Source organism: Agelaius phoeniceus, chromosome 4, assembly GCF_051311805.1.
Source record: "Agelaius phoeniceus isolate bAgePho1 chromosome 4, bAgePho1.hap1, whole genome shotgun sequence".
Lineage (NCBI taxonomy): Eukaryota > Metazoa > Chordata > Aves > Passeriformes > Icteridae > Agelaius > Agelaius phoeniceus.
This window is the reverse complement of record NC_135268.1, coordinates 17,953,782-17,969,126: the sequence shown is the minus strand read 5'-3', so window position 1 is coordinate 17,969,126 and position 15,345 is coordinate 17,953,782. Positions and strand designations below refer to the sequence as shown.

At 39.4% G+C, this 15,345-nt stretch overlaps 1 protein-coding gene across 5 annotated transcripts in view; it reads left to right on the top strand.

The window, feature by feature from the left end:
* Positions 1-15,345, top strand: part of MAPK10 (mitogen-activated protein kinase 10) — a 147,062-nt gene that overhangs the window by 10,922 nt on the left and 120,795 nt on the right. The window contains exon 1 of one of the 5 annotated variants that reach the window (XM_077177006.1): positions 4,865-4,883. The exons of the other annotated variants lie outside the window; for them this stretch is intronic. Within the exon in view, the coding sequence (XP_077033121.1) occupies positions 4,879-4,883 (5 nt within the window). The 5' untranslated portion in view covers positions 4,865-4,878. Of the gene's footprint in view, positions 1-4,864; positions 4,884-15,345 lie in introns of those variants that run through there. 5 annotated transcript variants of the gene reach the window in all.

Sequence of the window (15,345 nt, the reverse complement as noted above, 5' to 3'; positions counted from 1 at the left end):
AAGTAATATTTTAACAGCAGGCTGTGGAGTAATTTATTTTGTGTATAGCTTTGTGTTTGCATGGTTACTATCCCAAGCTGCTTTATCTAGACCAGTGCAGCAGGTAGAGTAATACAATAGTTTGGGTTGAAGGCACTTTGGAAGGCAGGGCCTTCTTTCTGGGATTAGCTGGGGTTACAGAGACTTTCTGATTTGCTTCCTTACTGCCTTTGTTTAAAAATGCAACTGCAGTTAGGTATCCAGCTAGTGAGGCTGCTTTCCTTGAAGCAGGTGTCAGTGCTCTCCATTCTGGCCTGCCAACACTGCATGAAAGGAGCCATGAATGGGAGGATTTTCTTGATTTATAGGCTGTTAGGATTGAAATAGAGCACACAAGAGAAGGCAGGGTGGAAATAATTACCCTGTGCTTCACAGAGTGGATGTTGTGATGGTTTTTCTTGGTCACACATCAGAACCAGGTAAAATAATGACCTAAAATGGTATCCAAATGTTCCTGTCCTTGTATTCTCAATGCAGTTGTTTCTCTGAGCTTAAGTGGTTACTGCTATGTCTGTGTATCATAATTTTTAACTTCACTTCTTCATACCTAGTTTAAATCAGTATGAACACTATATATGTGATTCACCACCAAAAATTCAGAGACAGTGTTTAAAAATTGACTCGAATTCTTAAAACAGAGACTTGAAGGGCAAGTCAAAAAGAAAATTGCATTTTAATGCTGGTTTTCTTGAAACATAAAATTCTCTCTGAGATGTTCCTGAAAAAGATATGCATAGCTTAATTGTGAATCATAATACTACTTAAATGCCTGCATTAATTTTATGTTAGATTTCAGTCATCAGTGTGTAGATAAATGTTTTGTGGCATATTATGAATGCTTGATTTGCTGTTGTACTTAAAATTAATTTTTTTATCTGCCAAGCTGTGCAAAGAGAATCCCATGGATGTTTTCCATGACACAACACTATCAAAAAAATACTCACATAGTTTTACAAACAGCAATGGTCTACAAACTCTTTCATAAAGTGTTTTGAAGGTGATATATCGAGACCTCAATGTCACAAACCAGTAGTGCAATTCTCTGCTTTTCTTTTGAGAATTTGGAAAAAATAAAGACAAGGATATTTGCTTGGTTTTGGCTTCTTTGGGCAGATGTGGCAGTTGTTGGTTGAGGTTCCATGTGTGGCTCTGTACACAGAGCATGAAGCTCAAACTGTCACTTGGGAAGAAGTGCTGTCAGAACGGAAGTATTCAAAAGCCTTCAGTGAAAACTTCAGGCTTTGAACTGGTTTATTTTGATTTTCTGGGCTTGTGGGCCACCTTCACATCTCATTGTTAAGGTTTACTCAGAAAATAAAAGAGATGTAAAACCAAGCAGAACTTGGTGGGGTCATGGAAACAATGTGAAGGTTGATTCTAGTGGAGGGAGATGCTGCTTTAATAGGCTGAAGGCAATAGGGGCAGTTTTTAAAACAACAAAAAGAATTACACATAAAAGACCCTTAATCAAACTGTAGCCCCTTGTATGTTACAATGATTTTTATTGGGTTCTAAGTATAAAAGAGAGGACAACATTTAATGTATTCTAAGTCTTATGTCAGGATTTGACTGCGAGCAACAAAATCCAATGTAATGGTCATTACTAAAATGAATTTGACCTCTGACCTCACACCTGGAAATATTGCAAGGAAACTTTGTACTGCTCGATGATCAAATTTTAATCATCTGCAAGCACATATCAGTTCAATTAGCAGGCCTACTCCTCTCTGGGGAGACTTCACCTGGAGTACTGCACCCAGCTCAGTACATGATAGACATGGGCCTGTCAGGGCAGGCCCAGAGAAGGGCCAAAAAGATGATCAGGAGGCTGGAGCACTTCTCTTAGGAAAGGCTGAGATACTGGTGCTTCAGCCTGGAGAAAGAAGGCTCCAAGGGAGGAGCCTTCCAGTACTGAAAAGGGACTTCTAGGAAAGATGTGGATGCTTTATAATAGGGGCAACAGGACAAGGGGTAATGGTTTTCAGGTGAAGGAGGGTCAATTTAGAGCAGATACTAAACAGATTGTCTAGAGGTGATAGATGCCCTATTCCTGGAAACATTCAGGATCAGTCTGGATGGGGGTCTGAGCAACCTGATCTGGTTGAAGATGTCCTTGCTCACTGCAGTGGACTGGACTAGATGACCTTTCAGAGGTCCCTTCCAATCAAAAAGAAAATAAAAGCTTGCTTAGTAGATAAACCAATAGCCCTGCAGTGGCCTGGTGCTATTTCACAGTGGCTGTCCTCACTGAGCAGCCTGACCTAGCCCTGCCCACATCCTCCCTTCCCCACTGATGCCTCATACAGACTTTGTGGTCATCAAGCCTCAGTTTTTTCCTACCCATCCTGCTGGATTACAAAGCCCAATTGCTTTGATCTTGTAATGTGAACCACTTCTGTCCCACCACCTACTCCATTTCTTGCTGCTCTAGATAAACACTGCTTCTTTTTTCTTTTTTGCTTTGCAATTTAGGCACTGTGTTAAAATACATGTCATCTTCACAACTAACATGGTTCTCTGCATGCTGGATCTTTCTGCAGAGGTCAGCAGAACTCTCATTTGGATTTCATTCAGAACTTTTGGAGGGATGTAAAAAAGGAAGCTTGCTCTTTTTACTTCATCCATCAGGATTGCCAGTACTTTGCTTTAGAACCTGCTTGTAATAACAACAGGTTCCAGAATCAAGTTCTTCTTATTTCTGTGCCTTACTGACAAAACCATTGTACCTCCTTTGCATCCTGTTTTCAGTTTTCTTTTCAGTGTCCAGTCTTCTTCAGCTGTGTTGCTTTGCAGTTGCATCTTTTGCAGTTTCTGTGTTAGAAACTGTCCTTGAAAAGGTTTAGTGGGTGTTTCCCAAACTAAATGCTCAAAGTAATACTGTATGGAATGCCCAGAAGAGCAACTGCGTGGTTTTGGGTTAGATCTGCAGGCTGGTTTTGTTTCTAGTACAGCTTAGGGAGGTAAGTTAATATGATGTAAAAAACTTGAAAGAGGGTTACATGATATCTTCAAAACAATACCATAAAAATTCAATTTCAAAAGAAAAATTCAGCCTAAACATATAGAGCAAATTCAGACAAGCAAGTCTGTACCTGGAAAAGCTTGGTTGTGATGAGATTGTTTATTGGCCATGCTGGAAAGGAAATAGATTTCCTTGTTTGGGTTGTTCCTTTATTCAATCAGTAAATCCAGAGCAGAAATCAGTGGCTGTTTGAGTTATTTCACTGGGCACCTTGTCTCTGGATGGGGAAGGGGGAGAACAGACAGCAAAAAAGCAGTGTACCTATGTTGTGCAGGATTTATCTTGCTGATTTTTTTTTCCCCTGTGTGAGGCACTTGCTTTTGACACTTCAAATTTATGTTATTTATTTTCGATCCTTATGTTCTAGTGCAGAGCTTCCACTTGGAGCTGAGAGTTATCTGAGGGAGAGAGTGCTATGAATGCCTTCTGTTTTTCTGTGAGAAGAATGTTCCTGTCCTCCAGAAATTCTGTGTTGGAGCAATGAGCTGCAGTTTGGAAGGACTGTGTATCACTGCTCTGAAGGACAAGCATATGTAAAGATAACTGGCTCAGCAGCCAGATAGAGGCAGAATGGGGATAGATGCAGCAAAATAGAGGCAGAATGAGTTTTAAACAAAGGAAGACTTATGTTTAACTGTGTCATTTTGTTGGATTTATATCTGTTACATCATTGCACTTAATGAGCACATGAGGAGCTTTGTGATGTTGAATATACCTCAACCCATGGAGAGCTTTTTTCATGTTTATTTCACCTCCATCTGATATTGTTTACAGTAACTTTAATGAATATATAACTAACCATAAACCCTAAAATGTTAATCTATATTCATGGTGAATAGTATTAGAGTATCTCTTGGTACATTTCATGGTTTTACATTAATAAAACTTTCTGCTTTTTATTGCCATGCAGGAAAATAAAGCATGGTGTCAAGAGAGATTTAAGCCAGTATTCCATCTCCAATAATGTGTTATTCTGCAGATGGATAACATGAAATTCATGCAGAGAATCACTTTGTTCCTATAGTAAAAAGAAATATTTGGGCTCAAAGCTTCTGCTAGGCTAGTAAGTCATCAGAATAAATAAGATTTTCATTGTAGGTTTGGTATTATGAGTTTATGTAAAATATTGCTTTTTTAGCAAGTGATGTATTCATTTTCATTCACTTAGGGTGAGGCCCAAAATACATCTGCCTCTTTATCAAAAAGAGCAGATGTTGCCATTAAATTGCTCAAATTTACCATCAGAAAATGGTATTGTACTTCTGTTTTGGCACTTAGTCTTTATACTCAGTTATTTTTTTCTATGTTCAATATCAGTCATTTAGTGATGGCTTCCATATAACACATATAATGGTGATTGGGGGTGGAAACCTTCAGTTCTGGGGTTTATTGCAATTTTTTTTGTAAGATATAAAATGCTGTAAATTTATGGAATACAAAGCTATTTCCTCAGGATGCAGAACTTGGCTCCTTTGTGCATGTGTATTTTCAGTGCTATAGAATTTTATGGCTTAATTGTCTAGCAAAGTGCATCATCAGCATTGCACATTTGCATTGGCATGTCAGTCTTGTTTTTTTAAATAAATAGAATATGTTGTAAATCATAACTGGCTTTTCAGAATTAAAATTAGGTCAGTGAATGAATTGATTTGTCCTTGCTTATGGTAAGTGTGTTTGTTTGCAGAGTACCATGCTTGCTGTTGAGATGTGTTGTAACTGAAGGATTAAAAAACAAGGAGAAGAAAAAGTGAGGATGGTGTGGGACAAAGACAAAGGACAGCAACTTTGACACAGTTGTTCTTGGAGCCCAGGTTTGGATGCTGTACGTGACATCCTGCAGTATTTTTGCAGGAGACTTTCACACAGTCACTGTGGGTTTGTTAAACATTCAGTAAGTCCAGTTGACAAGTGTGCTATGCTTGCAGAACCTGCAGCCCAGAAATATGGAGGACAATGCAAAGGGTGTTTGCATAAGAGGGCAGAAAAAGCCTGGTGCTAAAATGACATCAAGCCTTTGTCATTGAAGTTGGTTGGTAGGACAAGCAAGTGTCACGGGAAAAATCTGCCGAGGGAACAAGTGCAATTAGTTACCAGCATTTGAATTATTCATCCAAATTAGGACTTCAGTCTGTTAATGAAGTTAAGAGTAGGAAAATACAAGCAAGTGTCTGATTCTGGTGGTAGCTCCAGATTGGAAAAACTTTTGCCTTCAGCTAAGTTGTCTCAAAGATGGGAAGTTGTTTTAAGGACACCATGACTGCATGCAGGAGGGAAGACCCAGCAAACCAGTAGAAAACCTTGTGGCTTTCTGAATTAATGGTGGCTGAAATATCATTAAGGGGAGGAGATAAGCCACAGGCACAGGGAGAACCAGGCACAGGCTGGTCCTTAACTGTGAGATTTCCTGTCAACTTCAGTAGCAGCAGTCTGCTGTAGCTCTGTGACTCTGTGTTCTCTGGTCCATCCAAGGCCTGTCGGTACTGAGGCTTTACTGTTGCAACTATTCTTATTTTCTCTTTGTCTAGAAGGCATCAAATAGGCTTTCTATCAAATAATTTTGGTGTATTTGCTCTCTCAGTTCTCCTTTTCCCTCTCTCATCTTGTGCTTGGTGGAGGCTGTTGGGAGTGGCACGTGAGGTGATGCTCCAGGAGTGCTGCAGTGGGGAGGGAACAGTGGTGGCACTCCTTCTTCCAGGCAAGGTCCAGCCACACATGATGGCCACAACTGACTGAAGTCTCTTGATTTTACTGACAGTTTTCTTACTGGCAGTTTTCAACTAGAATTCTGGAGAGAGGGCTGCTTCCTTTAAGACTTCTTTTTTTAACCTTACAGAATTTAATTTAGATTAAGTAGTCCTGTTGATGATCAGTTCTGCTCAAATTGTGTTTGTTGATACAGACATTTGGTTTGGGTCAATATTGGACAACATTAGATAAAATTGGATTCCTCTCTTCATCTGAAGTCTTGGCTTTCACTGGATATTCATTTTGGAGTTGTTTTTGTTTTGTTGGGGATTTCTTGTTGTCTTGTTTTGTTTTTTGTTGTTGTTGCTTCACACAGCACCTACCCACACACCCCTCCCCAGCATGAAGTATCTTTTTCTTTTTGTGACCATGGAAAACTACCATTGCATTCCCAGACACAGTTCTGGGCAGGGAGCAGTACAAACCCCCAGCTCTAGAGGAGCTTTTTTGAAGGCACTTCATTTTAGCATCAAATACTTATCCTCTTTTTGAAAACTTTATGAGCAGTGCCTTATCTAAACAGATTTTTTTTTTGTTTATTTGCCTCTTCTGGTAAGCCTCTGAAGTATAAATTGGTGACAGGGTTGGAGGAAATGGAGTGAGTTATTTTCTTTCTGTTTATTGTCTGGAAATGATCCCGGAGTTCTGCCTTTATTTGTATACATTGTGTAAGTGTCAGAGCTTAAGCTCACAGAACACATTTGCAGAAGATTTGGGAGTGAAGTGATATTTGTTTTGACAAATGCATTATGGCAGGTAAAAGCAAATTATTTTGCTCAATTCTTTCTGTACAATAATTGTGTAATCCTCAGTGTTATGTACTTTTATGAGTCCTGAGTTGTCTTCTAAGCAAGCCACTTAAAGGATTTTGTATTGTGGTTTGATTAAAGGAAGAACTGTGCTCTCTAGGGTTTGCAAATTTGTGAAAGAATCTTACTGCAAATTTGACGTTATCTTGGTAACTTGATGACTTGATCTTCATAAAACCATAGAATGGTTTGGGACCTTAATGATCATCCAGTTCCAAGCCTTCCTGCCATGGGCAGGGACACCTTCCATTAGACCAGGTTGCTCAGGGGCCCCGTTCAGCCTGGGACTTCCAGGAATGGGACATCCACAAATTCTGTGGGCAGCCTGTGCCAGTCCCTCACCCTCACAAGAAAGAATTTTTTCCTGATATCTAATCTAAACCTACCTTCTTCAGTTTAAGGCAATTTCCTCTTGTTCTATCACTGTACCCCCATGTAAAAAGGTTATATACTCCAGCTCCAAAGGGCTCCAACTTTCTTGTAGCCCCTTTAGGCACAGAATGCTCCAGGGAGCCTCCCCTTCTCCAGGCTGAAAATACCCAACTCTCTTCCTGCCTTTGAAGGAGAGGTAATTTAGCCTGTTTTTCAGGTTAGAGATTGTACCAGTGACAATCATATGTGTCGTTTATTTTAGTATATAGCAAACAGAATGGGTTTGTATGGAGGCTATTTTTATTTTTTTTAATTGGGCTTCTAGTGATGACAGATCACCAAATATGTTACTAGGTATTGTTTCTTGATTGATTCGACACTAAATTTAATTTGCATGTTGCCTCTTCTTAGCTGCAATATGGAAAACAAATGTAGGATTTAGAGAAGAGGGGATTAGTGATAGCAAGATGCATATAAAATCATCTCACACTGTTTTAAGAGTGAGCAATTGCTGGCTTGCAATTCAGAATTCATTTTTCTAATACGCTTATGTTAACAGTTTTATAATTAAGCTTCACTTAAAATTATAATAATAATTTCCTTTTCCATTCAAGCATAACAAAGCACTTAAACAAGCATTAATAAGCCTCATATCATCTTTGAAAAATAAGTATTATTGCCCCTATTTTATAGTTGGGTAAACATAATTGAGGGTAAGTGATTTAGTGTGAAGTGACAAATCCTGAAAAGGGCACCTCCTGGATACCCTTTCAGTTCGGTGAACCTCAGTGTTAAAGTGCAGATATTGGGCTAGATCCTTGAGTATTGAGGCTTAGTAACAAAAACCAACCTCAACAATGCTTGGTGTAGATGGAAAACTGTGTAAATAAGGTGCATTGTGGTGGAAAATGTGGCTCTGAGATTCTGATGGGAAAAGACATGTCTGGTGCATCACCCTGGGCAAGGGTGGAGATCTCTGTGCTCTCTGCTGCTGTGGAGACGAGGAGCCAGGAACACATCCTGGGGTGGGTGACCACAAAAGCAATCCATGAGCATCCTCTGAGCAAAGCATTGTAGTCAATCTCTTATTTCACAGCTCACTTGTTCAAACATGAAGAGCCTGAGTCTTGGCTGGGTTATAGGACTTTGATCATCCCTTGACAAAATGCCCAGCCCAAGCTGGATTTGAAGGACCTTGTGTGTTACCTCAGTTCTTTGAAGTTTGTCCAGTATCTTCCAAGCAAAGACTTTGTATGTAACCTCTTGATAATGTGTAACAAACAGAAAAAGAAAGCAATCTAAGGTCAGTTGCATGTTCACATAGGGAAAACTTTCCTTTCTTTTGGGAAGCTGATTGGTGGGAGATTTTCAAGGTGCATTTAATGAATAAAAAAACCTAATAGAGTAAAATTAGACTGAATTAAAGCTGACTTTGCTGCTACTTCCAGAAATATATCCTTACCCGCACCACAGCAGGAAATGCAGACTAACTAATTACAGATCCCTCAATGGAAGGCATACCACAGCAGGCTAGGAATAGAAAACCTTCCTTCAGAAAAAAAAAAAAAAAATAGAAGCAAACCATCATAATTAGTGATGAAGCCACCTGGAAATTAAAAGCCCACCTTTTGGAGAGATGGAGAATTTCAGTGTGGCCAAAGACTGCTGTTGGCTTCTAACTTAAATTACACTCTGGTGTTGCTTACTGATATTTTTCAGAAATATCATCACTGTACCTATGCAGCATGTGCAAAGTTCACAAATACAGAAGTTAATGTCATTTGCATTGATCAACAGCTTACATCCATTACTGTGTTTGAAAATTCCATATGTATATAACAATGCCTATATATTGTATAGCATATAGACATCTGTCTATTGTAAATTCAATATTACAAATTTATAAGCAAAACATTTTGATATGACTGAAAAATCTTTTTCTTTCTATTTCCTGAGAGGTAATTGAGATATGAGGACATAAGGTGTTTCTGACAAGTATTTAACCTTGGTGCATATTAGAAGTTCAAGTACTTACCATATCTAAGCAGTATTTGTCCTTAAATTAATTATTAAATAGAAGTTACATTCATGAATATTGATACTTACCCACAGATTAAAGGGGCAATGAGTCACTTGGCACCTGACTCACTGCTACAGAAGGAGCAAAAATTTAAGTAGTGCTGTCTCTTGGGTAATTTTTAGGAGTGAAAAACAATTATAAGGAAGTTTTATTTTCTAGTAGGAAAGAATATAATTCTTTTGCTGTCTTGTTGGTGTTAGTAGTAGACTAGAAGTAAACCTTGTCTGTCTCTAGGAGGTCTTATAAGGAACCAAATAAGCAATGTAATCAGGATACTAGAGTCAAAATGGAAGAAAATAAGAATTTGGGGTACTCCTCTGTATTAGCCTGCAGTTAGTTTTGTTTAACCTTGCTTTGAGATGGAACAGCACTCACTGACTACTGAATTTTTGTTATGAAAAATAGTATTCAGCTGCATTCAGTCATTTTTGGATGCTTTATTGTTACCATCAACAGCATTTCTGGATGCAGTATTACCCACAGGACTGAAAAAGAGAGAGTTCTTTTCCAGGATAATTGTATGCATAACTTAATTTTAAGCAACTGAAGCATCCTAACACATGTGACTTTAAGCAGTTGAATGGTGTCTCAATCAGACTATCCAGGTATCTAAAATTATGCACAGCACTAAGAACATTGCTGCATTATATTCGAATGCAGAAAACAGAATTGCAAGACAGCAGAAGCAAAGCTTCCACAGGCAGAAGTCAATTTTGTCTCCAGTGTAAGTCTTTGACAACCTCCCACAAGCACAGTTGCATGTACATCACAGTTTTTTATTCAACCCCAGCAATACCAGCACGTTTATTGGCTAAAATTGATGGACTTTCTCACTGCAACTGCAGTTAGACCAAGAGTGAAATAAAAGGCATGAGGCTGAAACAGAGCTCTCATTATTAGGTACCAGACAGCTATAATCCCATCTGTGGAGATGTACAGCCAGCATCTGGGTCATGTGAAATACTCCCTCCCTCCAACCAGAAGGCCTCTAATGATTATTCATGATTAATTTTAAAGCAAGCTCTGCAATATATTAAGTGAGTGTATTCTCATATTTAGAATCCCTCCCACTGAACAGCATTTCAAGCAGCTATTATTATAACAGTCCTGACAACTCCCTGATTAATCCTCATCCATGTGTGTCAGATATTATTAACAGTTAACTAGTCAAAGCTCAATCTCTATTACTCCTTGAGCCTGTTTCTTCATGCAGAGCCTGAGTGGAGCTGTCACACGTGTCACCCTGTCAAGCCAGGATGCATGACCCGTTCCCACTTGTAAATTTGTTTACTGACATGTCTTGTATAAAATGCCTCTCTAAAGATGGTGGTGGCAGTTCTAACCACTGGTGCACATGTCTGTGGTGGTGGCTGCTGTCCTTTGAGGATAAATAAGTATGCTGTAGGTATGGCACACAGTGTCAGCTGCTTGCCATGCACACTGTGCTGATGCTCTGCTGGTGCTCAGTCTGATATGACTGCAACACTGGGCACCAGTGGTCACTGTGTGGGCACAGTTTTGGCCAGAGCAGGTGGCTTGGCTCAGATACTCGCAGGAATGTTTGTCCTGCTGTTCCTGGTCTGCTGTCATGTAGCAGTTGCTGCAGTGGGCAAGATAGGTTTCATCTGGCATATTCTGCAACTGGATCTTCTGGAACAATCTTTACAATTTTGGGCTTAGAAGTGACTTTGAATTCACTGTCTGGGTTCTGTCAGTTAAGAGTAGGTGTCTCATGCATTTGTCTTCTTTCATTACAAACTGAATTTTACCTGGACTGACCTTAAAATTTTCTGCTTGGGCCCTTGCTGTCTCTGGCTTCAGTCTCTGCCTGAACTGATGCTCTTATGCTGTCATTAGCTATTATGTGCTGGCAACACCTTCAGGTTTTTTTTGTGTTCATTAGCGAAAATACTTTGTCAGCTTATTCAGTTTAATTCCCAGAAATAAGAAGAATGCAAAGCATTTTTTCCCCCCTCCTTCAAAGTATGAGCTTGAGACAGTTGATTTTCTGATCTGATTTGTCAGTATCTGTATGGATGACTAAGTATGTTCTTAGCAATGTGGCTGCACTGAATGTCTGCTATGGGAACTGAGGAATGCTGTCTCTCTATAGCCTTGCTAAGAAAATGGAAGCAGAGGTGGATTCTATTCTTGCTATATCTCTCCTAAATTTGGCCAAGCTCACGCAGAGTGGGCTTCAGCTGTGAGTCCCTCCGTTTACCAGCTCTGTCGTTGCAAAGAACCTATTTCTGCACCCACATATGATGGTTGTCACTCAACAATTGATGTATTAATTGGGCTTATTCAAGAGTTCTTGTACTTCATCACATTTCTGGGTATTGTGTAATAGCTCTCTTTTGGTGTTGTCTCTGTTTATAATAAGATTATAATGCATGCTAGCTGTAACTTTACATATTTATCCAGTTGACATTAAAATAGAAGTGGAGAATTGAAGAGTGGCCTTATTCTTGAAATGGAGGATTTCACTACCAACTGTTCTCTGGTCTCCATATGTTACAAAACTAAAATTCAGGTGGTTTTTTAAGTACCTTTTTCAAATGCAGGGTTGTAGATGAACTTTAGCTGCAGTACTGAAGTTGAAATGTGTGGGTATATTGCTTTCACAGTGAACAAAGTGCAGTTGAACTTCAGTATTCCACTGAACAAGCAGGGTTCCTTTCCCAGTATGGCTCAGAAATGAGACCTAATGCACACAAGGAGCCTGGCTGATAACTTGCATTGCCTTGGTGCAACATGTCTGCAGTTTGGGCATTTTCATTTAAAGATTTTTCACTCTTATCTGTGAGGTCTTACACACAAAAGCAGCCTGATCACATCTGGCCTCAACAAACCATTTGCAGGTCTTAAATGCCTTATTTTTGTCTATTTGCATGGGAGAAGAGGCATTTAATTTTCTGCATTTTTGCTGGTACTTCAAGTACTGATCATATTTTGGGTGGCTTTGTGCAATTGCAGAGTCCTTTCAATTTGTGTGACCTGTTGTTCTATGTTTACTTTCACTGGTACAGTTCTTGCTTTCCTTACCTTGAAAATACTTTTGTGCAGGCTGGTTAATACAAGAAATCTCAGTTCTCTGAGGCTCTGCAATTATAAGTTGCTTTTTTGCACCTTAAAGCAAGGACTTTCAATAGCTCTAATCTTTGTCTAGGTAGAATTCCTGGAACTGCTGGGACTTCCTAGCAGGACCTGGTGTTTTGTTCTGTCAATATGCAGCTAGAAACACTTTTTTTCCCTACATTCGGAGGTATTTTGTTCACCACCATCCATTTTGATCCTGTTTGCTAGTTTCATTCCCTGTCTTTTGTTGCAAGTGGTAAAGAAACCCTCACTTCTGGCCCATTCAAGAGGTTGTCAGAAATAATGGAAGTATTTTTTGGCATCTCTCAGCTTGCTTTACACACACAGAGACACAGACACAAATAAGTGAATCATCCCCATGGAGTCTCTGTTTAAATAGCTGAAATAGGAAAAAGTGTGTGGAATGAGAGATGATTGGCAGGCAAATATCAGTACAAAGCAGATTAAAAAAATGTGTCTAAGCTTGTGGAGAAACGTTGATTCTGAAAACTAGATTTAGACACAAAGGGCAATATGAAGAAAACTGACAAAAATCCTGCAGCAGGAAGCAGAATATGTCTTCGTGCAGCCTGTGCATTTGTAAATTCATAACAATAGCAGCTGCTGCACCAGATAGTCTCTCTGGCTCACTCCCTGTCCTTTCCTGTGAGAAGATAAGAGGAAGAAAATGGGAATTGCATTATGTTTCCTGTTCCTGTTAATTTCAGATCTGGAAAGGGCTTCTGCTTTACTCTGGTAATTGGGTTACATACTGCAGAAGACCAATATATTTTCATGATTAATAATCTGTTTTGGCAAATTATGTATTTCTGAAAAGTACATGGAGGACACTGCATTTTAATCTTGGAATAACCATGGTTTGCTCATTTATAAATATGCTTCTCTGCTCTTGCATAAATGTGCATAAATCACATTTCAAACATGAGATAATCATCAGCAGTCAGTAAAAAAGATATTTCCATGGCAACAGTTGCTAAATTGAACAGTGCATCGGTACCTCCTCCCTGGCTTTGTCCAGAAGCCTCCCTGACTTACCCACAAGTAACCAGATAATCATACCTGTTAAAAAATAACAACCTCCCCATTGCCTGTGTAAAGAATTATCAGAGCACGAATTAGCAGTAATTCATTACTGCTGACAGTACTGAGCATCACCCTTTTACATCTGCACTTCTCTAACTCTCAGTGGGCCCTGTCAACTTATTATGGCCTTTCCCCATGCCTGGTGGAGTTGCTGTAATCGTATTTTGAGAGCTTTGGAAAAATCATCTGGCCTGGATTAAAATCTGACCAGTCTCTTCCTGGTTTTTTCTTGAAAGAAACGAAAAAATTGTGGAAGTGATGGCACTTCCCATGGCTTTATGGTCTTTCTTGCTCTTCTTTGTATGTGTCCAGGAAAATTGCTGTTTAAAGGAGTGAAAATTGCTGTTTAAAGGCTGAAGTTGTTCAGTAGGCTCTTGGAGGTTATTGCTCCTCGATGTGCAGGTAACATCAGAGTGAGCATGAGGATACAGGATGAGGGACACTGGGCTGATGTGAGGGCTACTTCTTTGAAACCATACTTGGTGGGACATTTTAAGAGGGACTGAGGCAGGAGGTCAAGAGGGACCTTTATAGGAGCTCACCTGTGGTGGAATGTTAGAGAAGAAAATTGGGGTTTGTTTCCATGAACAGTTAACAGCATCTTTCTGCTGAACTGTTCTCCAGGATTAATTACTGTTAGGCAGTTTCTAACCATAGGAAATATTTTACTTTTAAATCTACCTTAGCACTAGTGTGAAGCACTGTTCTAAATTTCAAATCAAGGTTTTCTAAAGAAGAGCTCAAACAGGCAGAGAATTAACTGATACTTCTTCTTTCTGTTTTTTTCTTCATGTCTAAGCTGCAGGGACATATTTTGGCTCTGTCTTTATTGAAAGATGAGCATCTCTTTGCTAGTATCCAAAATGTTTCCTATTTACAATGCTTTCCCTGAGTCTCAACCCTGAGTATCTTTTATTGTTGTTGTTTTGTAAGGCATAAATTCACGTGGCCTTGTTCCACCAGCACGGTGGCCTGGCTTATCTTGTACCTTGTCTTTATCTTGGCCTGTTCTTCCTTCATCCTAAACTGGAAACTGGAGAACTGAAGGAAGAATAGCAGAGGCGGACCACGCTTATTCCTGCAGCCTTGGGAATCTGGTGGGAAGCTGAAATCTGCACTGTTCTGTTCCCTGTCTCCTAGAGCTATCTTAGGCAAACGTGGAGAATATAGATGCTAAGGCATTCAGAAACATTTTGCTTTCCTTTTGGGGCAGCTGGAGATGTAGAAATGGACTCTCTAATGGGAGGCAACTGAGGAATAGATGGACTTGGAAGGATGACAGCTGTCATGTGTCATGGGTTTTAAAATCCTGTGTGTCCCTGACCAAAACGGGAGTGTTATCAGGTTGCTCAGTGTATGGTAATTTCTGAAGTGAATGTAGAATTTTAGCAGGTCTTAATTGATTTTGCACCTGCATTTTTTTTCTTTTATCTGAGAAGTAAAACTAAATTTAGTCACTGTTGCTCTTTATTAAGAAAATGGAATGAAAAATCTCAGCTGTCTTTAACTGTCCCTGCATCTCTAAACCAGCTAATTTTGCATTTCCATCTGACTCTGTATGCGATCAATTGTGCTTCATCTGCTGAGTATGAAGAGAGTTTAATGAAGTTTACTCAGGCGGGATGAAAAGCTGTTAATATGGCCATTCTGAGTTCAGGAGGTTGTGTGATTGTATTCTTATAAATTTCCTCACAATTCTGAGAAAGAACAGCTGTGTAAAATCGGTTTCCCAAGGAGAAATTTGCTTCTATACTGAGAGAGCTTGTCCATATTTTCTGAAGGCTGTCTGTTCCATTGGAGTAAATTTTAAGAGGCTGTTTTTCATTGTTAAACTTGAAGGATCAGGAACACTAATGGTATCTTAATCAGTGTCACAATTAAACACAAAAAGCCTGGTCTTGGAGTTTCTGGAAATAGTTGTGTGGAGCTGTTTCAGGTTTAGATGCACTGATTGACTTTGGGATGACTTGACCATTTGTTGGTTTTACCAATGTATGAAAACCCACTTTTTTGTGTTCTTTTGGTTTTATTTGCCTGCTGAGGTTGTGCCTCAAATTATATATGGAGTTCACAGACATACTCAGCAATATTAGGGC